Source organism: Cnephaeus nilssonii (genome assembly GCF_951640355.1).
Source record: "Cnephaeus nilssonii genome assembly, chromosome: 19".
Classification (NCBI taxonomy): Eukaryota; Metazoa; Chordata; class Mammalia; order Chiroptera; family Vespertilionidae; genus Cnephaeus; species Cnephaeus nilssonii.
In genome coordinates, this window is record NC_137090.1 from 14,702,717 (window position 1) to 14,722,530 (window position 19,814).

The 19,814-nt window shown below is 57.6% G+C and overlaps 1 protein-coding gene across 4 annotated transcripts in view; it reads left to right on the top strand.

Moving 5' to 3' along the window:
* Positions 1-19,814, top strand: part of HDAC5 (histone deacetylase 5) — a 35,881-nt gene that overhangs the window by 13,910 nt on the left and 2,157 nt on the right. For 2 of the 4 annotated variants that reach the window (XM_079797679.1, XM_079797678.1), the window contains 21 exons: positions 8,965-9,465; positions 9,570-9,684; positions 9,946-10,076; positions 10,189-10,335; positions 10,423-10,535; positions 10,844-10,975; positions 11,175-11,397; positions 12,331-12,542; positions 12,803-13,105; positions 13,797-13,962; positions 14,789-14,922; positions 15,273-15,393; positions 15,892-15,941; positions 16,101-16,208; positions 16,627-16,682; positions 16,821-16,908; positions 18,048-18,167; positions 18,422-18,519; positions 18,687-18,805; positions 19,322-19,455; positions 19,723-19,807. In XM_079797679.1, coding sequence (XP_079653805.1) covers positions 8,965-9,465; positions 9,570-9,684; positions 9,946-10,076; positions 10,189-10,335; positions 10,423-10,535; positions 10,844-10,975; positions 11,175-11,397; positions 12,331-12,542; positions 12,803-13,105; positions 13,797-13,962; positions 14,789-14,922; positions 15,273-15,393; positions 15,892-15,941; positions 16,101-16,208; positions 16,627-16,682; positions 16,821-16,908; positions 18,048-18,167; positions 18,422-18,519; positions 18,687-18,805; positions 19,322-19,455; positions 19,723-19,807 — 3,156 coding nt within the window. The remainder of the gene's footprint in view (positions 1-8,964; positions 9,466-9,569; positions 9,685-9,945; positions 10,077-10,188; positions 10,336-10,422; positions 10,536-10,843; positions 10,976-11,174; positions 11,398-12,330; positions 12,543-12,802; positions 13,106-13,796; positions 13,963-14,788; positions 14,923-15,272; positions 15,394-15,891; positions 15,942-16,100; positions 16,209-16,626; positions 16,683-16,820; positions 16,909-18,047; positions 18,168-18,421; positions 18,520-18,686; positions 18,806-19,321; positions 19,456-19,722; positions 19,808-19,814) is intronic. The other 2 variants (XM_079797681.1, XM_079797680.1) reach the window with 2 other exon arrangements.

The following is a 19,814-nucleotide window of genomic DNA, read 5'->3' on the forward strand; positions in this document are numbered from 1 at the left end:
CCCCTGGGAGGGAGTCTAGTCTTGGTCTACTTGAGTCTGTAGCTCTAGCTAAAGACCCTACCTGCTGACCCCTATCCCAGAGCCTGCAGCAGTCAAGGTGGTCTCTTGGGAAGTCAAGGACTGACTGCAGAGCATCTGCTTGGGGGCAGCTCTACCCCATTTGGCAGATGCCATATCAGTTCACCCCTCCTGCCCTGTTCCCACTGTCCCTTGCCTTCCAGCAGCAGCTGGTGGTCGGGCTGAGGTTACCTCCTCAGCACGTTCTCTCACCTTCTTTCAAGTTAAACCCCAGAATCCTTGCAGGCTGGAACCCCGCTACCCACATCTCTTCCCTAAGGCTGCCTGTGCCTGCATAGAACCCCCCGCCAGTTTCTCTCTCCAGATCCCTGTCTCCCCTTAATCCCCCCCGCAACACACACACTGCCTAGCCTTCTGAGCGGCGGCGTGGTCCATGCTGGCAGGAGGGAGGTGTGAGTCACCTCGGCGGCTCGGGGAGAGGGCTAAGAATGTTCTCCCCTGCGCAGCTCTGATGCTGTGTCTGTGACGCGGCTGGGGACAGATATAGGCCGGGAGCTCGGAGGCCTTGTTTTTTTTCTTCACTCTGGAATGTAAATAGATGTTTCAAATAGAAACACTTTAACCTTTGGGTTAAAAAAATTCCACCCTGGATAAACATGGCCATGAGGGCCCAGGCACCCTGGTCTCTCCCTCTCCCCCCAGTCTCTTGACACAGGATGCAAGAGCCGGAGGCTAAAAAAGCAGGTGTCCAGGGATGCTTTTTGGGCAGTGTGTGTTGCCAGTCCTCTGCAGCATGAGGGGCTGGGGAATGGGCCTTTCCGGGGTGGGCTCTGCCTGCTCCAGCAGCAAGTGTGGAACCCCATTTTAGGGGCATCCATTGCTCTCTGGCTCTCCTGTTCACAGCCATTTCCCAGCTTTAGCACAGTGCCCGGCACACGGATGAATGAATGATGCTTGAGGGGCTGGTGTCCAGGACTGATGGCAGGATTCCTAGGCTCTAATCTGGGGCGTGGCCCTCTGGGTAAATAGACAGATATGGTTGCCCCAGTGGGTGAGCCAGAACCTTGGCAGACGGAGCCCATGAGGGATGTGGGGTACTCTCTGCTGTTCTTGCTTGAGGAGGGGGACAGATCCCAGCTCAGGTCTAGCGCCATCCTAGGTCTTCCTTGAGGGCACCTCCACAACAGCCCAGCACACAGTGGGCACCCCCTCTTCTAGGCCTGGTCCCAGCTTGGGGAGTCTGGGAACTTGAACTGCAGGGTGGGATTCCCCAGAATGCAGTGCTGGGGCATCCCCTGCCTCCCTGGGAGCCCTAGATTCCCCTCCGGCCTGGACTGGGCAGGATATTATGAGCAGGCACGGAAGAGGAGTCTCCTTTCCCAGTGAGGAGGGTGTGCATCCTGTCTGTGCCAGGAAAAGATGCTGTGCATATTGGGATTTTGAGCAGTGCCGTGGATTGGCATTGGAGTTTCCCCTGGATATTCTTATTCACATTCTTCAGACCATACCAAGCTTGGCTGGGCGTGTGGGTGTGTAGGTGTAGGGTGTGGGGAGGGTAGGAAGGGTGAGACTGGTGGGAAGGGAACTAATATAGTGTACTAAGTGACGGGATATCAGGTGCTTTCCTTACCTTACCTCTTCTAGGGAGGTATTAATAGCCATGTTTTATAATTGAGAAGGATCAGAGAGGTTAAGGAACTTGCCCAAGGTCACAGAGTAAGAGACAGCTGGGATTCGGACTCAGGTCTCTAGGTAGGGCCACTGCCAACCCACACAAGAAGAGCTCCAATGTGCAAAATGTAGAAAGTGGCCCTTTCTTTCAGATGGATATCCTCATGCCAGAGTGCATGGCCTAGCAATTGGACCATGGGCTGGGTTTCAGTCCCCAACTTGTCCCTTCAATCAGGTGCCCTTGTGCCGTGTCTAACCTGCACAACTGTATGTGGTAAGCCTGCCTTTGTACCTCCAAGTTGTGCTCCTAGACAATAGAGGCCAGTCTGGCCTTGGGGGGACTTCTGAGGTTTCAGAGAGGAGATTGTTTTCTATAAATACTGGGGACCACTTGGTCACCTGTTTCCCTTCCTGCAGGGAGTTCAGCCCGACAGGAGAAGGGAGCTCAGGAACAGAGTTGCATACCCCGTCCCTTCAGACAGCCTCCCCTGCCCCCATTCCCTCCTACCTCATCCCCTCTTCTTGTTTTTGAGACCCTCAGCTGTCCCTTCCCGGCTGCACAGCTGCCAGACAGGAAATCAGATTAACTGTGTCCACACACACAGCTGTAACAGCTGTCAGGTTGGCAGCAAAAACGAGTGCAGCCGCCCCGGGACACTGTGAGAAAGTAGTTCTCAAACTTTCAGTTGTATCAGAATTATCCAAGGAATCTACTAAAATGCAGGTTCCCAAGTCTTGCCCCTCCCCCTCCCAGGTTCGGATTCTTTAGGGCAGCCCAGAACCAGCATTTTAGCACATCTCAGGTGACGCTGATGGGAGTAGCCCCACACCATGCTGGAGTAAAGGCTGTGTGGCGAGGGGTCATGTGGACAGGGGTCATGGGGCCTAGTCGCCTGCCAGTGGGTGTCACCAGCATCCCTGGAAGGCCTCCGTGGGCTTGAGGATTCTTGAGAGAAGGGCCTCGTGCAAAAGGAGGGAGGTTGTTACCCCAGTCAGAGTCAAATCCAGCTCTTAGCAGCCTGGCAGTCTGGAGAGGGAGAATGTCTTGAGACGCTGGGGAGCAGGTGGCTAAACCCCAGCTGGGGTGGGGGATTTTGGCAAGTGGCCAGGTGGGCAGGTGGGCAGGCTGCTCTGTTGGACGTTCAGGGCTGGGTTACGTCCTGAGGCCCCTGTTGTCCACCCCAGGTGTGGAGTGCACATTCTCAGCAGCAGCTGCGGACTTTGAATGGTTATCGTGCCTTTTAATTGCCTCTAGCGTGGTGCCCAAGTGTTTCCTGGAAATGGCTGGGCTGGGAGAAGTGAGTCTATTTCTCCCTCACATGGCAGCCCAAGATCAATGCCGAACTCCATTCTCACCCGTGAGAGACGCTCTGTACCTTCCCCTTGGGCTCTGTACCCCTAAGGCTGTAGAGGCACGGTCTGCCTCGGGGTTTCTGGGGGTTCCATCCACTTGGCTCCCTTCTCCTACGTGCTCCTGGTCTCTGGTGTTTTGGGGGCCCCGAGATCCCTGGGTCCTGAATACTGAGTTTGGCTCCTTACTCCATCGCTCCTTACATTCAGGAGCAGCCTCAGGATTTCTCCTGTGTTTTCAGTGGGAGGTAGAGAGCCAGAAGGGAGAGCCAGAGCCCTGGCTGGCTCCTGCACCTCCTTTCCAGGTGTCGTTGGACCCATTTCTCACATCTCGGGGCTTACTGTCCTCCTCTGTCAACTGGGGACGTTAAATTGCTGACTTACAGGCCCTTCCTGCCCTGTCATTCTAAGAGTTTCTGAAGTCAGTTCATGTTGCTTCTGCAAGAAGAGGGGCCCAGGAAGATGTGGAATAGTACCGGGGAGGGAGGTGTTGCCTGCAGCGGGCACGGTAAGGCTAGATACCAGGGAAGACCTTCTGGCTGCTCGTAACTGGGGCCCTGAGAGCAGGGCTCCAGACGCATGCTCATCTGGGCTACATAATGCTTTTGAGGGGAAGAAGGGATTCCACCGCTATGGGCCGAGCCGCAGAGGACAGAGTGGCCTTTCTTGGAGGTAGCAGGGCCGGAGGAAAAGCCTGGAGGAGCCACCGTTGGGAAGAGTCTGTTCCCAGAGATGCCTTCTGCAGCGCTGGGGTCCAGCGGCTGGTGAGTCCAGCTTGTGCTGTGTGTGGCCCCCAGGAAGGGCTTTGATGGGGACAGGACCACAGCGGCCTTGGGGCAGTCTAACACGAGAGAGCTGAAGCCTCCCTCTGGTAGAGGTCTGAGCCTGACTTCCTGGGAGTTCAGGTGGTCTGCGAATTTGACCCCACGTGATTCTAAGTGTTTGACTTCACTCACTTTAGAAACATTCTGAGAAGCGGTCCGTAGGCTTCACTAGACTGGCAAAGGGGTCCGGGAAATGTCAGGAGTCATTAATAACAGCCCCGACGAGCACCTCCTGAGGTTTCCCCAGGCCCGGTGCCAAGCCGCGCTGCCTGTGTTCTCTCTCCCGAGCCCAGCAGCTCTGGGCGGTGGGTGCTATTCCTGCTCCCATTTCACAGATGCCTGCACGGGGCACAGGGAGGTGCTCAGTCCCTTGTCCTAGGACGTGGCAGAGCCTGACTTGAACCCTGGTCTTGTCTTACTCCAGCCCTTGTTCCTACCCATTATGTGATGCGTGTGACATGAGGTGTTGTGAAAATTGCTAGGTGAGAGTCATCCCAGTTTGCACATGTGGAAATGCTGTCTGAATTGTGGTAGAACCTGTTGAGCCTAAATTGGCCTCACTAATCACGTAAGAGCACAGAAATAGATCATGGGAAACCATCCTTCGTGGGGAGGGGTCATGGGCGTCGTGGGGAGGAGTGTGAAATGCTGTTCTGTGCCTCCTTCCAAAATCCCTCAAGACCGGCAGAGGGACAAGGGCCTTCTCCCATTCTCCAGAGGGACAGAGTGAGGTCATTAAACATTTAAGGAAGCTGCTGACTCCCCGACCTGCTCCTGAGGGTATTGGTGCTGGTAGAAGGTGCTGCCCTCCAGGGCAGGCTGCCAGCCTGCTGCTCTCCAGAGAGGTGGTTACCTAGGTCTGGTGGGTGCTGAGCACCGGGGTGCCCGCCGTGGAGCCAGGCTGCACAGGCTGCCTGAGCTGGGAGTCAGGACACTGGGTTTCGAGTTCCTGCTCCTTAGCTGGTGGGATTTCCTGCACAGGAGCCTAAGAGTCTTGGTTTCCTCATCTGTGTAGCAGGGGGACTGAAACAGATGATCTCAAAAGCCCCTTTCACCCCCTCTCCTCTCTTGTTAGGGTAGCCCCTCAGATCCAGGGCTTGTCAGCAAAGGTCTCGTTTTGGTCCCGTGTAGACATTCCAAACAGCTATTGCACACCTCCCTCGTATTCTACATTCACGTGGTCTCCTCTTCTTCCCTCGACTTCTGTGGCTGGTATTTCCTGGGAGGAGGGTCTCTTTAGAGCCAACTGTTAAACTTTTTAGATCCTGCCGGGCAGGTCCATACACTGTGCTGCCCCGCTCCCTCCAGGGCCTCTCCAAGGGCAACTAAAGGCACCATTCCCTGCTGCCAGTGCTTGGGTCACAGGGGTTCTGGAGTTGGTGACTTCCCCAAGAGCGGGCTTGGAGCTGGAGCATGGCTTGTGGTGTGTTCAGAGCAGGAGGAAGGCTTGGCCTGGACCCTCTTTGTAGTCTAAGGCTGTGCTGGCATTTGTCCCAAAGATTGCCCATGAGTACCTGCCTCGTCTCCCCCCAAGGATCTAGGCTATCCCTGGTTGTGCTGCTCAGATCTGCTGTGGGACCCCCGCTGTACTAAAGGGGGTCCTGGAGAGGCAGGAGGCCCAGCGAGATGGGAAGGTGTCACTGAGATCTCACCATTGCCCGGGTGTGCCCAGGAGCTGGGCAGGGAGCTTCCTTCTGAGCCAGAGCCTGGTATAAGTGGGGTCACTGTGATGGCTAGAAGTATCCAGCCCTGCCCACCCAGCTACCTGCACTGGGTTTCTCCACAGGGGTGGTGTGGGTCAAACCCACAGAAGGCCAGAGGACAGGATGGTGTTACTGTTGGTTCCCGAGGCCGCCACTCCCAGGATAAGGGTCAGAGTCCCCAGGAAGGAGAGAGTCTGGAGCGGGGTAGACAATGCTTCCCCTGTAGGAGATTGCTGCGTAGGCTGTCCGGCTTACTTTCTGTTACCTACAGCTCTCTGTCAGAAGGAAGTATGGGGGGAAACGGAGGACCCAGGGCCTTGCCCTTGTACGTGACCCCACACTTGGCCTCTCAGTGGTCTCCTTGCTAGCAGATTCCCAACTGTCCTCTTAAGGAACAGTGTCCTTCCGTCTCCCTCCCTTTCCAGAGGTGCTCGCACCTTCCTTGGTCCACTGGGAGGCGATCAAGAGCCTCTTCTCATGGCACACCCATTTCTCTTCCAGGCGCTTCGTGCTGCGGGCAGCCATGCACCTACCCTGCTCGTGCCAATTTGGCAGAGGGCACAGATCCTTGAGGGGGTGCAAGGCCAGTTAGCCCCAGGTCTTGTGCCCAGCAGACTACATGCAGGGGCTCAGTGCCTACCCCCTACCCTTTCTCTGATTCCGGCTGCTCCGCTGCAGCCCCTTCCATCTTGGCTGGAGCCAGGTGACTACCTGGCAGACCCCTGGGGCGCTGTGTCCTGTCCAGGCTGCACAGGGCCTGCGGATTAATAGTCTCCAGTCGCCCGTGCTTCCTGCTTGCGTGGGAACAGTGCTGTGTGGCGGAGCCCGCTGGCTGCCCCGCCACCTGCATACCAATGGGGCTGCAGCTCTAACTGCAGCACGGGGCCTGGCGTTTTGGTGGCAGCCGTGATGGCGGCTGTGAGGGAGCCCTTGTGGGAGGTTCCCCTCACCTGAGCCCGTGCCCTCTCTGCAGGGCTCCTGCAAGGGAAGCCAGGACTGCGAGGAGCCAGGATAACTTGGACCCCTGCCCTTCTGTGGGCGGGCGGGCTGGCATTGGCTCCTGCAGCCCCGACACTGCTGGGAGCAGCAGGTTGAAGCTTGTCTACCTTTGGCTGAGTGGTTGGAGTGCCCGGGCCTAGCCAGGCTTACCTAGGAACAGACAACTCTCCAGCCAGCCTGGGCCTTTTTTGTAAAATAAAAAGTTTTTACTGATTTTAGAGAGAGAGGATGGGAGGAGAGAGAGAAATATCCATCTACTGCCTCCTGCATGCCCCCACAGGGGATCGAACTGGTAACCCAGGCATGTGCCCATCCAGGAATGGAACCGGCGACCTTTCGGTGCATGAAACGACCCTCAGCCAACTGAGCCACACTGGCCAGGGCAGCTTGGGGCCTTGCTGGGTGTTTCCAGAGCTGGGGAGACCTGAGGCTGGCTGCTGGCTCTTTGCTGCCACCCTGGTTTGCCCCCTGGATGGTGCCGGCCACCTCCAGAAATGTCCTGGTGCTGGGATAGAACGTGGGTTAGGAGGAAAAGTAGATGTGTGTGTGTGTGTGTGTGTGTGTGTGTGTGTGTGTGTGTAGCCCCACCCTCTGGCCACATCTGGCCACTCCTACAGATGTGGCTCTGGCCTTCTGGCCGCAGAGTCGTCAGTGTGGCTGGCGGGCAGACCACAGAGGAATGTGCCTCGCAGTGCTTGGGGGAGAAGGGACGATGGGGACTGAGAGAGACATTCTGCTCAGGCTTCAACTCCCCTCCTCCAGTGGGTCCCAGAGGCCATATTACGGCCTGAGGGTCTTCAACAGGCCTAGCCCCTGCCTCGGTGACATTCTTTCAGATCTAGGCCCATAGGCTGACTGCACAAGGTGTGGGAGCCTCTCTTAGCTCAGCCCCTCACTGCCCCCCCCCCCCCCCGCCCCTCTGTACTCCTGATGAGGGGTTGGGGGAACCTGGGCAGAAGCCTGTTCACGAGGGCAGGAAACACCGGCAGCCGCACGGATATTAGGGTGCTTTCTTCTCCAGGCCTGGGCAGGAGTGGGCTCTTGCCATAAGAGTCTTCCCCACGCCCTGGGGCCTCCCGGGGCTGGAGTGAGGAAAGTGAGGGCTTTCTTTGGAGAAAGACATGGAAAAGAAACAAGATGGGTTGGCCTTGCCTCTCTCACTTCCTCCTTCCCAGGCAGTGGGTAGCCTGCCTTCCCCTTCCTGCTGGCGTCAGGAGGCTTTGTGGGGTGTGGGCTGGGTTTGGGGCTCCTTGCTGGTGCGGTGTTTGCCCTGGCAACCACAGGGCAGTGATGGGAAGTGACATTCAGTGACCAGAGGACAGTGTATAGGGATCAAGAGGTTGAGGCTTATCCTTCCCATTGGAGCCTTTTGCCACTCCCTGGGGCCTGGACCCAAGGTCTTGGGACCCAGCAGGCCCCTGGACTCTTCCCTTCCCAGCAGGTTGTCCCTGGGACTGCAGTTCTGAGCTCTCTGCCTCAGCTCCCGTCCCCCCTCCGCCCCCTTGCTATTACCTCTTCCTGTCTGATTCCCTTTCCTTTCCTGTCTCCTCCTCCCACCTCCTCTCTGCGCCTGCCCTCCTATTCTCCCATTCTCTCATTCCCTCCTCCCCCTAGGCACAGCTGCTGTTTGGCTCACTCTATATATAGCGGCATTTTCAGGGTAATTACAATAAAACTGTTGAAAGGAGATAATCCAGCAAAGGAAGCCAGTCTGATTCCCAGCCCCCTCCTGTCCCTGGTTTGGTGCAGCCCTGCACCCCCTTCCCCTGAGGCCTCCTGCTTCCACCTCACCCCCATTCCCATAGCCTCTCCTTTCAGCTTCCATAGTTGGGTGTGGGGAAGAGAGAAGGGAAGTGGGTAGGGATGTCTAGAGGGTCCCAACAGGGCCTCTCCTGGGTTCACTGAGGGCCTGGCTGCCAGTCCTGTCATTTCTAGAACTGACCCCTGCGCCTCAGTGTCTCTTCTAGTACAGACTTTTTGGCGGGGAGTGTGTGGTGTTGAGAGGTGAGGGAGGAGGCCCAAGGACAGTAGTTATATCCTGGTTCATCGGTCACCTGCTGTCTGTGGTCATATTACTTAAACCTCTTGAAGCCTCAGTTTCCTCATCAGTAAAATAATTCATATAAAGAACCCAGTGGCATTAACTATCAATGACAGTAACACGTTTTGAGCACTCACAATCTTCTAGGTACTGTGCTTCATGCTTATACGTCTTATTGAAGTTTATGGCTTCAACCTCATTTAACTGAGGCACAAGCTTGTATCCCCAGAGCAGAGGGATTTGACTTCCCATCTCTCCGTTCTCTTTTGGTCTAGTAGTCCTGCTTGATAGCTCTCTGGGTGTCAGGCAAGGCTGCCAGGGCTTAGTGGGGACCCCTTTCTGTCTCTTCTCCCCACAGTGGAGGTGAAGCCGGTGTTGCCAGGAGCCATGCCCAGCTCCATGGGTGGCGGGGGTGGAGGCAGCCCCAGCCCAGTGGAGCTGCGGGGTGCTCTGGCAGGCTCTGTGGACCCTGCCCTGCGGGAGCAGCAGCTGCAGCAGGAGCTCCTGGCGCTCAAGCAGCAGCAGCAGCTGCAGAAGCAGCTCCTGTTCGCCGAGTTCCAGAAACAGCATGACCACCTGACACGGCAGCATGAGGTCCAGCTGCAGAAGCACCTCAAGGTGAGCGAGGGGGGTGCGGGGGGGCCACCCAGACCTCTGACCCCCGCCTGGACCTGCTCACCCTGCCTCCCCCTGCCCCCCGCCCCCGTGCCTTTGCAGCAGCAGCAGATGTTGGCAGCCAAGAGGCAGCAGGAGCTCGAGCAGCAGCGGCAGCGGGAGCAGCAGCGGCAGGAGGAGCTGGAGAAGCAGCGGCTGGAACAGCAGCTGCTCATCCTGCGGAATAAGGAGAAGAGCAAAGAGAGTAAGGCCTGGGGCCTCCTGGGGCCAGCCAGGACTCCTGTTCGTTTCCCCTAGGCTGTGGGGTCCTGGCCCGAGCACCCAGGTCAGCTGTGCTCTGTCCCACAGGTGCCATCGCCAGCACCGAGGTGAAGCTGAGGCTCCAGGAATTCCTCCTGTCGAAGTCAAAGGAGCCCACGCCAGGCGGCCTCAACCATTCCCTCCCGCAGCATCCCAAATGCTGGTAATGACCCTGGGCAGGCATGGGTCCCAGAGGTGCCCTGCTCAGGGGCTGCCTGCCTGCAGGCTAGAAAGAGGTTCCTGGCCTAAAGCCATATATGGGCCCTGCAGTCCCTCCTAGGAAATCCCACTCCTGGCTTCTCTCGCTTCCCTCATCAGGATCCATTTTTCTATCGCTGCACACAGTGGATATTTCATAAACGTAGAATGCTAGGTGACAGGTGATACCTTAAATCTGTCTCTATCCCCGCCCTTCAACCCCTAGGGGAGCCCACCATGCTTCTTTGGACCAGAGTTCCCCTCCCCAGAGTGGCCCCCCTGGGACGCCTCCCTCCTACAAACTGCCTTTGCTTGGGCCCTATGACAGCCGCGATGACTTCCCCCTCCGCAAAACAGGTAAGTGCCCAGCCTGGCCTCCCAGCATATGGCTCCTGGGAGGTGGAGGGCTGGGCTGTAGTATGTGCCCATTTGCGTGGATGTGTCTGAGCCCTGGCTACCTTCTCCCCAGCCTCTGAACCTAACTTGAAAGTGCGTTCAAGGCTAAAGCAGAAGGTGGCCGAGCGGAGAAGCAGTCCCCTCCTGCGTCGAAAGGATGGGACTGTCATTAGCACCTTTAAGAAGAGAGCTGTTGAGATCACAGGTGCTGGGCCTGGCGGTAAGGACTCCTCTCCTGTCCCTGTTCTGAGGGCCTGGAGTAGCGGTGGCTCCAAGCAGGCCTAGCTGACAGCCACTTCTCCCATAGTGTCATCTGTGTGTAACAGCGCTCCAGGCTCTGGCCCTAGCTCTCCCAACAGCTCCCACAGCACCATCGCTGAGAACGGCTTTACTGGCTCAGTCCCCAACATCCCCACCGAGGTACGGGCCTGTGGGCGGGGAGGGTGGGCCCGAGGTACCCCTTTTCCCTTGGAAGGACAGCAGCTCCTTCCCCTCTGTCCTGCTGAGAGTGCCCAGCAGGGACCTCTCTTCCCATGTAGACAGGCTGGAGAGACCTGTTGCCCTGGAGTGGGATATGCCCCACGGGCCCCTGAAGGGCTGTGACTCTTGGCCCGCCCCCAGGTGGGGCTTGGTAGGGGGGAGCAGGGCACCATTCATAGCCCTCAGTCTCAGCCCCAGGTGGACCCCTTTGCCTGCGCTCATGCCTGTCTCTCCTGACTGCTCCCCAGATGCTCCCCCAGCACCGGGCCCTCCCTCTGGAAAGCTCTCCCAACCAGTTCAGCCTCTACACGTCTCCCTCTCTGCCCAACATCTCCCTAGGGCTGCAGGCCACAGTCACTGTCACCAACTCGCACCTCACTGTAAGTACGGGCGCGTACCCTGTTAGTCCTGGATGTCCCCAGCTAGAGCTTTTGTCCTCCCAAGGCCCTGAGGGAGATCACATACACTACCTCAGAGCTGGGAGGTGGGCAGAGGGTAGGTGAGGGATGCTGATCCGAAGTTGGCAGGACGGGGGCAACATAAGCCCCTCCCTCATCTGTCTCCCCTCTCCATCCCCAGGCCTCCCCGAAACTGTCAGCACAGCAGGAGGCTGAGAGGCAGGCCCTTCAGTCCCTGCGGCAGGGTGGCGCCCTGACTGGCAAGTTCATGAGCACATCCTCTATCCCCGGCTGCTTGCTGGGTGTGACACTGGAGGGCGACTCGAGCCCCCACGGGCACGCCTCTCTGCTGCAGCATGTACTGTTGCTGGAGCAGGCCCGGCAGCAGAGCACCCTCATCGCTGGTGAGTGGGCAGGCAGCTGTGCGAGGGAGGAGGGTCAGGCCCCACTTCTGGGGCTCAAGGCAGGACCAGCAGGGAGAAGCAGTCAGGGATTCTTTCCAGCCCTGCCACAGCTTCCCTCAGTGGCATCATTGATTCCTTCCACAACCTACAGCCTGCGGGTCCTGGGCTCCGCAGCACCTGCTGCCATGATGGAGCTCACGTGCCAGAGCAGCGCTGTCCAGTAGAAAGATAACACAAGCCACATCTGTAATTTAGTTTTCTAGTGGCCGCATTAGGCCATCAAAAGAAACAGGTGGAGTTCATTTTAATAACATATTTAACTCACTATATCTAGAATATTATCATTTCAACACATAGTCAATATAAAGAGTTATCAGTGAGATACTTTGTGTTTTACACTCTCTTGAAACCTGGGTGTATTTCACACTTAGAGCATATCTCAGTTTAGGCCACATTTCAGGTGCTCAGTAGTCAGTGTGGCCGGCAGCTGTGGGATTGGACAGCACAGCTTGGGACAGTCAGCCCTTAAGTAGCCAGTGGCATCAGAAGAGGTTCTGCTTAAAAGACACGGCTCCCGGGCTCCCCAGCCCAGGATCCATGTTCCTGAGCAGGGAGGTCTTGTTGTAGATGGGAAGAACTAGTCACTGTTTTCACTCCCATGGAGGGCCCAAGACTACATGTGCAAACATAAGTGAATCACAGGGAGAGAATGGAGAATCCAGGAAGGCTTGCTGGAGGCAGTGGCTCTTAGCTGTGAGACTGTTTCATTACGGGGAGGAGGAAGAAGGGGGCTCAGATTTGGGGGCAGGGTGCTCCAGGCCCCTCCACAGTTTCTCCTGAGTGTATAGGTGGTGGTGTTTTAGGATGGGGAGAGTCTTGGGATGAGATGAGGGGCCTGACAGTAATGGTTACTGTCCTCCCCGCACCTGACAGTGCCGCTCCATGGGCAGTCCCCACTGGTGACGGGTGAACGAGTGGCTACCAGCATGCGGACGGTGGGCAAGCTCCCGAGGCACCGGCCCCTGAGCCGCACTCAGTCCTCGCCGCTACCCCAGAGCCCCCAGGCCCTGCAGCAGCTGGTCATGCAGCAGCAGCACCAGCAGTTCCTGGAGAAGCAGAAGCAGCAGCAGCTGCAGCTGGGCAAGGTGAGCCGGGAGAGGCAAACGCGCAGGGCTGTGCCGGGGGCAGGACCAGGCTGACGGGAAGGCCGAGGGGGCTGACACCGAGGCCACTCCCTGGTGCCACATCTGCTCAAGGAGCCACCTTGCCTTTTTCTAATTCACACAGCTCTGTAAGGGCTGGGTGGCTGCCGGGGAGAGGGGAGGGAAGGATGGACCCTCCTGGGCCACAGATTGCCCGGCGGCTCCCCCTCCCAGCTGATGCGCTCCCCCTGCCCTGCTCCCAGATCCTCACGAAGACGGGGGAGCTGGCCCGACAGCCCACCACCCACCCCGAGGAGACAGAAGAGGAGCTCACAGAGCAGCAGGAGGCCTTGCTGGGGGAGGGAGCCCTCACCATACCCCGAGAAGGCTCCACGGAGAGTGAGAGCACGCAGGAGGACCTGGAAGAGGAGGAAGGGGAGGAGGAAGAGGAGGAGGAGGAGGAGGAAGAGGAGGAGGAGGACTGCATCCAGGTCAAGGATGAGGAGGGCGAGAGTGGCGCTGAGGAGGGACCTGACTTGGAGGAGTCCAGAACTGGTTACAGAAAGGTGCCCCCATCCCCCGGGCCTCGATCACCATCCCTCTGTCCTTCCTCCTTTCCACCCTGCCTTTCCCTCTCCCCAGTCTGCAGTGCCCAGGCTGTGCAGGGCCAGCTTGGTGAAGAGAGCAAACGGAGTAGGAAAAGACAAGGAGCTGTGGAGGGGAGGGACTGCTGGTGTTGGTCTCAGAGCTGTCAACACCAGTCGCCAACCCCTCCCTGCCTCTGTCTGTGACCGCCCGCCTGTCTGCTTGTGTGTGTGTTTGTACGTACGTGGCCGTATCTGCATTTCTGCCTGCGTAGGGTCAGTTGTGCGATGGTCCCTGTGCGTGCATGTGTGCGTGTGTACACACACACCCTCACTGTTACTACAGTATGCCCTGTGCCTAGTGCGCACTTCATTCATTGCGGCCACAGCTGAGCCCTCGGGGCCTGAGTCATCCCACCCCTCCCACACACTTACCTCAATGCTACTCTGGCATGACTCATCACTGTCCTCCCATCCCTCCCCTTCTCCTGGGATATGGAGACAATGAAGGCTGGAGTTTCTTCTGTTCCTGGAGGGAGTGGGGGGGGGGGGGGGGAGAGGAGGTTTAGAAGGGCTGGCTTGGGGACCCCCCTGGAGGCCCCAGGACACCTGTTCTCACATCCATCTCAGGCTACGCCTCACCTAGGCTCCCTCCTACTCTCCTCCTTCCCAGGTGTTCTCAGATGCCCAGCAGCTGCAGCCACTACAGGTGTACCAGGCACCCCTCAGCCTGTCCACTGTGCCCCACCAGGCCCTGGGCCGAACCCAGTCCTCACCTGCTGCTCCTGGGGGCATGAAGAGCCCCCCAGACCAGCCCACCAAGCACCTCTTCACCACAGGTGAGCCCCACTACTGCCGACTGTCCTTCCACCGTGTGCCAGGGGCCTGTGCATGCATTCAGCCTGGTGGGAATCGTGAAGAGATACAGCCCCTGCCCTGAAGGGATTGCCAGGGTCCCTCAGAGTGCCCTGAAGGGAGGGAAACAGGCCTTCGTCCTCTCCCTGTGCACCACCAGCCAGCCACCTGTGGTAGTGGGGGCATCCTCTGCCCCACCGCGAGGGAGCGTGGCGATCCCCTGTCCATACCCACTGGGGCAGCATCTTTTCCAGGGCCCCACCCACTCCTGCCGAGGGACCCCTGATTTTGTGCCATCACCGCACAAGCCCTCCAGTGGGTGGAGAAAGCTCACTGTCTCAGTCGGATCCTGCCCTTCCAGCTCCCCCTGTCTCCCTGTGAGGGCAAGCGTGAGGCCTCTGTCCATTCCAGAAAGCCCTTCCCCTTGACGCTGCCCTGTGCTGGGGCCACAGATGCCTGAGGATGGTCTCACCTCATCAGTGGGGAGTGGGGGGTGGGGACAGCACACAAGGGCTGTGACAGGAGCGGGGAAAGGAAGATGTGCCACGAGGGTCCGGTGCTAGGGGCGTAGTGGGCAGAGATAAAAAACCAGGGGGGTGTCGAGGGCAGTGAGGTGAGGTGTGAGGAGCAGGGAGGCTGGACAGGCAGTAATGGAGGAAAAAACTTCCGGAGGAGAGAAGAGGGGTGGGTGTGTGGGAGGGTGGCTGGGGTGGGCTGGGGAGAGCTCAATGAGCTCTTCTGAGGATTGCGGTGGCCAGCCTGTCACATGGCCCAGAGCAGAGCTGACGGACAGGTATGTCTCTGGCTCAGGCGTGGTTTACGACACATTCATGCTGAAGCACCAGTGCATGTGCGGAAACACACACGTGCACCCTGAGCATGCTGGCCGGATCCAGAGCATCTGGTCCCGGCTGCAGGAGACGGGCCTGCTCAGCAAGTGTGAGGTAAGGGAGCCCCTCCTTCCTTCAGCCCCCAACGCAAACCCAGCGAAGGCCTTTGTGCCTCCCTGTTGGTGAAGCCTCTTTCCGTGTCTCTGTACAACCCCTGACCTCAGGGCCAGTCCCCCCATCCCTTACAGCCTGTTTTCCCCTTATGGTCCCCCGCAGAATCGGGGAGGGTCCTGGCCTGGGGTCCCCAGGCGGGGGGGGGCCAGGTTATATTTTCTCAAAAGCCTTTGGATCTCCTGAGGTCAGAAGTGGCTCCATGTGCCCCAGGCTGTGGTGCAGAGAGAGGGTCTGGGCTTCACGGAGAGCTGGACCTTCAGTGCCACGCTTCTCCTGATCTCCCCTGCCAGCGGATCCGAGGTCGAAAAGCCACACTGGACGAGATTCAGACGGTGCACTCTGAATACCATACCCTGCTCTATGGGACCAGCCCCCTCAACCGACAGAAGCTGGACAGCAAGAAGTTGCTTGGTGAGTGAGCAGGCTGACGGGCAGGGTGTGGGCCAGGCCTTGTCCACTGCCTGGGTGGGATAGGGGGCTGTCAGGAAGACTGCTTGGCCAGGGTAGGCAAGTGGGTCCTGTTGAGCACAGGTCATCCCCAAGGCAGAGGTGGTACAGTGCCATATTGCATACCTCCAAGGGACTCTGTTCCTGTAGAATATGACATTATCAGAGCATGCTGGTGGGAGTGCATTGCAGAGTGGAAGGTGAGGGGTCCGGCTTGGTGATGGGGGTGTGTTTTGCTCTTCTTCCAAATGATCCTGCCCCTTTTTCCCTGCTGTCTGCCCCAGAGGCAGGATGTACCCCCAGAACAGGGGACAGACATCTCCCAACTGGTATGGGCTGCAGAAGCCTGTCCTGGGCTTGGGTCTTTTTCTATGACTGAACTCACTGCCCTCTGCACACCCCAACCTACAGCCTTGGCAGTGGAGGCAACTTCCAGAGTAGCTCTGTTTCTCTTCCCTGCAGGCCCCATCAGCCAGAAGATGTACGCCATGCTGCCTTGTGGGGGTATCGGGGTGAGTAGGGCACCTGCCAGTGGGGGTTGGTGAATGGTTCTCCCAATTTTGGCCCCTCCCTTCCTGCCCAACATAGCTGCTGGCTGTCCAAGTGTCCATCCCCATTCTTGCCCTCCCCCTGCAGGGGGCACGCTGAAGCCTGCTCTCCTGCCCCTGCAGGTGGACAGTGACACTGTATGGAATGAGATGCACTCCTCCAGTGCCGTGCGCATGGCGGTGGGCTGCCTGGTGGAGCTGGCTTTCAAGGTGGCAGCTGGAGAGCTTAAGGTGAGTACTGGCGGGGGGAGCTAAGCACTTATTGCCTTGGTCTCGTATCCTCAGGAGCCGAGGATGGGGCAGCCTTAGCTTTCCCTTCAGTAAGGCATGGTCCTTTGCAACTTCAACTTTCAGGTGCCAGAGTTGGGAGGAGGTGACAGTTCTAAGGCCAGCTGGGGGATGAGGGGTAAAGAGGGACCAACAAAGTGGCACTAGTGTCTGGTGCTCTCATGGGCATCTCATGACCTGGGATGGTCTGCCTGTCTGCCCATGTGGCCCACAGCTGGCCACAGGTGTGTATGATACATGTTTCTGATCTGTTTTCTTCCCTGCTTGGCTTATGTTTCTGTCCTTCTGTGTCCACCCCTCTGTGGCCACCTTGCCTGCCTATCTGTCTCTTATCTCTGTCCCTCTGTCTGCAACTTTTCAGAATGGATTTGCCATCATCCGGCCCCCAGGACACCATGCTGAGGAATCCACAGCCATGTGAGTGCCACCCCAGCCCTGCACTAGACCCGCAGTCCTCACCCTCTTTCCCTCTCAGCGAGGTGATGCATGTATCCTGCTCATGGAGCAAACCACTGCTAAAGCTGACCTCCCCGCCCTTTCTCCCCCTTCCCTCAGGGGATTCTGCTTCTTCAACTCCGTAGCCATCACAACCAAACTCTTGCAGCAGAAGCTGAATGTGGGCAAGGTTCTCATCGTGGACTGGGTAAGCAGTGAGCTGCTGGGGCCAGGGTCAACCTTCAGGAAGCCCCCACCCAACCCTGCCTCCTCTTCCTCAGGTGCCCACGCTGGAGCTGGGCCTGATGGCTTACTTTACGTCCTTCTGGAGCATTAGCCCAGCCCTCCATTTCCTTGGGACTCCCTCCTCACTAGGAGACTCGAAAGTGGTTTTAGCCCCTGGTCCATCTTGGCCCCCTTCAAGTAACTGAAAGGACTTCCTACTTTGAACAGTAGAGACCAATACCATCGTAATATCACGACACAGTGTACTTACGCCACCTTATGTAGGAAGGAAGAATTAGGATGTCCGTTTCTATATATGGAGACACTGAGCTGTTGGGTGACTTACCCAACCAAGGCCGCTTAGTTTGGGATGTTGGCACTGGCTTTCAAATCAGGCCTTTTGGCCCCAACACTTGTACTCTTGCTCCTGCACAGTGCTTCTCAAACCCTGTCTCTCTTGGCAGAGGGAAAGGCACCCACCACTCCCTGTGAGCTGGGGAAGTAGCCATGAGCAATCCTCATCAAGGGTGAAAGCTCTTTGAAGACCAACTTTGGCTTAAAAATTAATGTTAATGTTGGATTTTTCTTCAGAATGTATCTGTGTTTTTTAAAAATATATATTTTTATTGATTTCAGAGAGGAAGGGAGAGAGAGATAGAAACATCAATGATGAGAGAATCATTTGATTGGCTGCTCCTGCTCCCCCCCCCCCCCCCCCCCCCCCGCCCCTGGGGATCCAGCCTGCAACCCGGGCATGTGCCCTGACCGGGAATCGGACCGTGACCTGGTTCACAGGTCGATGCTCAACCACTGAGCCATGCGGTTGGGCTATATCTATTTGTTTTCCAAGGCTTACTAGCCTTAACGTTGCCCTCCACACTGTTGTATAGAATGGGCCCTGGGGAGAGTAGCCACATTCGCTTCATGGCTTTGCATCTACCCTGCTCCTGGTTAGAGAAGCATAGGGTGATACTGTTGTGAACAGAACACAGATGCCCTGTAGCTAGTGGTGGGTTGTACCCCAGGCTTCACCATATTGGGGGGGGGGGGGTGACAAGTGGAATTTTTACCTTTGGGCTAGAGCCTGGGCCATTTTCCTGATGCTTTCACTCCTCCCCACAGGACATTCACCATGGCAATGGCACCCAGCAAGCTTTCTACAATGACCCCTCCGTGCTCTACATCTCCCTGCATCGCTACGACAACGGGAACTTCTTTCCCGGCTCCGGGGCTCCTGAAGAGGTACAGCTCCTGGGTTCAGATGTGGGGCCCCTTAGGGAGGCAGCAGAATGGGACCTGGCAGGGAGTCCTGGAGGCCCTTGGTGGTGCTGGTACCTGGGGAGTCTGGGCTCCTAGTGGGAGGACCACACCGGCCAACTGCCCTTCCATGCAGAGCAGAGGTCAGTGGAGTGAGGGCTGGAGGTAGGGCTGAGGGTGGGGGCAACTTCTGGGATCCCTAGGCAGTGAGAATAACCCCTCCCCCACCGTGCTGCCAGGTTGGCGGAGGGCCGGGCATGGGGTACAATGTGAACGTGGCATGGACGGGAGGTGTGGACCCCCCCATCGGAGACGTGGAATACCTAACAGCCTTCAGGTGAAGACTGAGAAGGGCCAAGGGAGGGGTGGGAGCCCCCGGGCCCTGCCGTGGGAGGGTAGAGACACTCAGTTTGGTGTAGGTGGAGGGGGTTGTCTTGGGGGGCACAGTGGGGCGAGGCCTGGCTCAGCCTCCTGCCAGGGTCAGCTTGGGCCCTCCCTTTGCAGGACAGTGGTGATGCCCATTGCCCACGAGTTCTCACCTGACATGGTCCTAGTCTCCGCCGGGTTTGATGCTGTTGAGGGACACCTGTCTCCGCTGGGTGGCTACTCTGTCACCGCCAGATGTGAGCCTGCTGGGGGGTTAAGGGAGGCTGTGGAACAGTAAGGATGGGGTCAGGTGGGGGTGTGGAGCAGTATAGACTGATGCTGCACCGTTGGGAGGAGAGCTGGGGCAAGTCCAAGACTTGCAATAATCCTGGCAGTGCCCCCTAGTCTCCCTCTGCCAATCCTGGCCTTGAGAGGCAAGCAAGGAGGGAGGTGGGGGGGGATAGCAGAGGGTGTGTCTCCTCCCGGAGTCCTAGGCTTGGAGCTTGTTGATCCATCCTGTGTCAGTGGTGTTCTTTAAAAGACATCTAATTGCATTTCTAAAGCTTGTCTGTTAGGTTTTGTCTTTAATGGAGCATTTAGTCCATTGACATTAAATTTTATTATGGATAGATACACACGTTTGAGTTTAAGTCTACCATCTTATTTTGTGCTGTTTGTCCCACCTCTTGTTTCTATTTCTCTCCTTTCTTACCTTCTCTTGTTTTTTTTATTTTATTTTTTACCATTTCATCTCTCGTCACTCATCCCTAAAGGTTTTGGCCACTTGACCAGGCAGCTGATGACGTTGGCAGGGGGCCGGGTGGTGCTGGCCCTGGAGGGAGGCCACGACTTGACCGCCATCTGTGATGCCTCTGAGGCCTGTGTCTCGGCTCTGCTCAGCGTGGAGGTGAGGGGTGAAGGGAGGGGCTGGGGGATGTGGGCCAGTAGGCCAGGGTCTGAGAGGCTGGGAGGAAGGGCCCCTTCCTGGGTCAGGCAGTACCGAGGGCCCTTGGGAAGGTTTTCCTGGGTCCTCAGGACAGCTAGAGGCCAGGAGAGCTTTCTGAGTAGGGGCTCCCCCTATCATGAGAGATGTCTGAGGCTGAATGGGGTGGTTAGAACGTCAGGCACCACCACCCATTCCCCACCCTAAGCCTTCTCTTCTTTCTGCTGCCAGCTACAGCCCTTGGATGAGACAGTCTTACAGCAAAAGCCCAACATCAACGCAGTGGCCACGCTAGAGAAAGTCATCGAGATCCAGAGTATGTG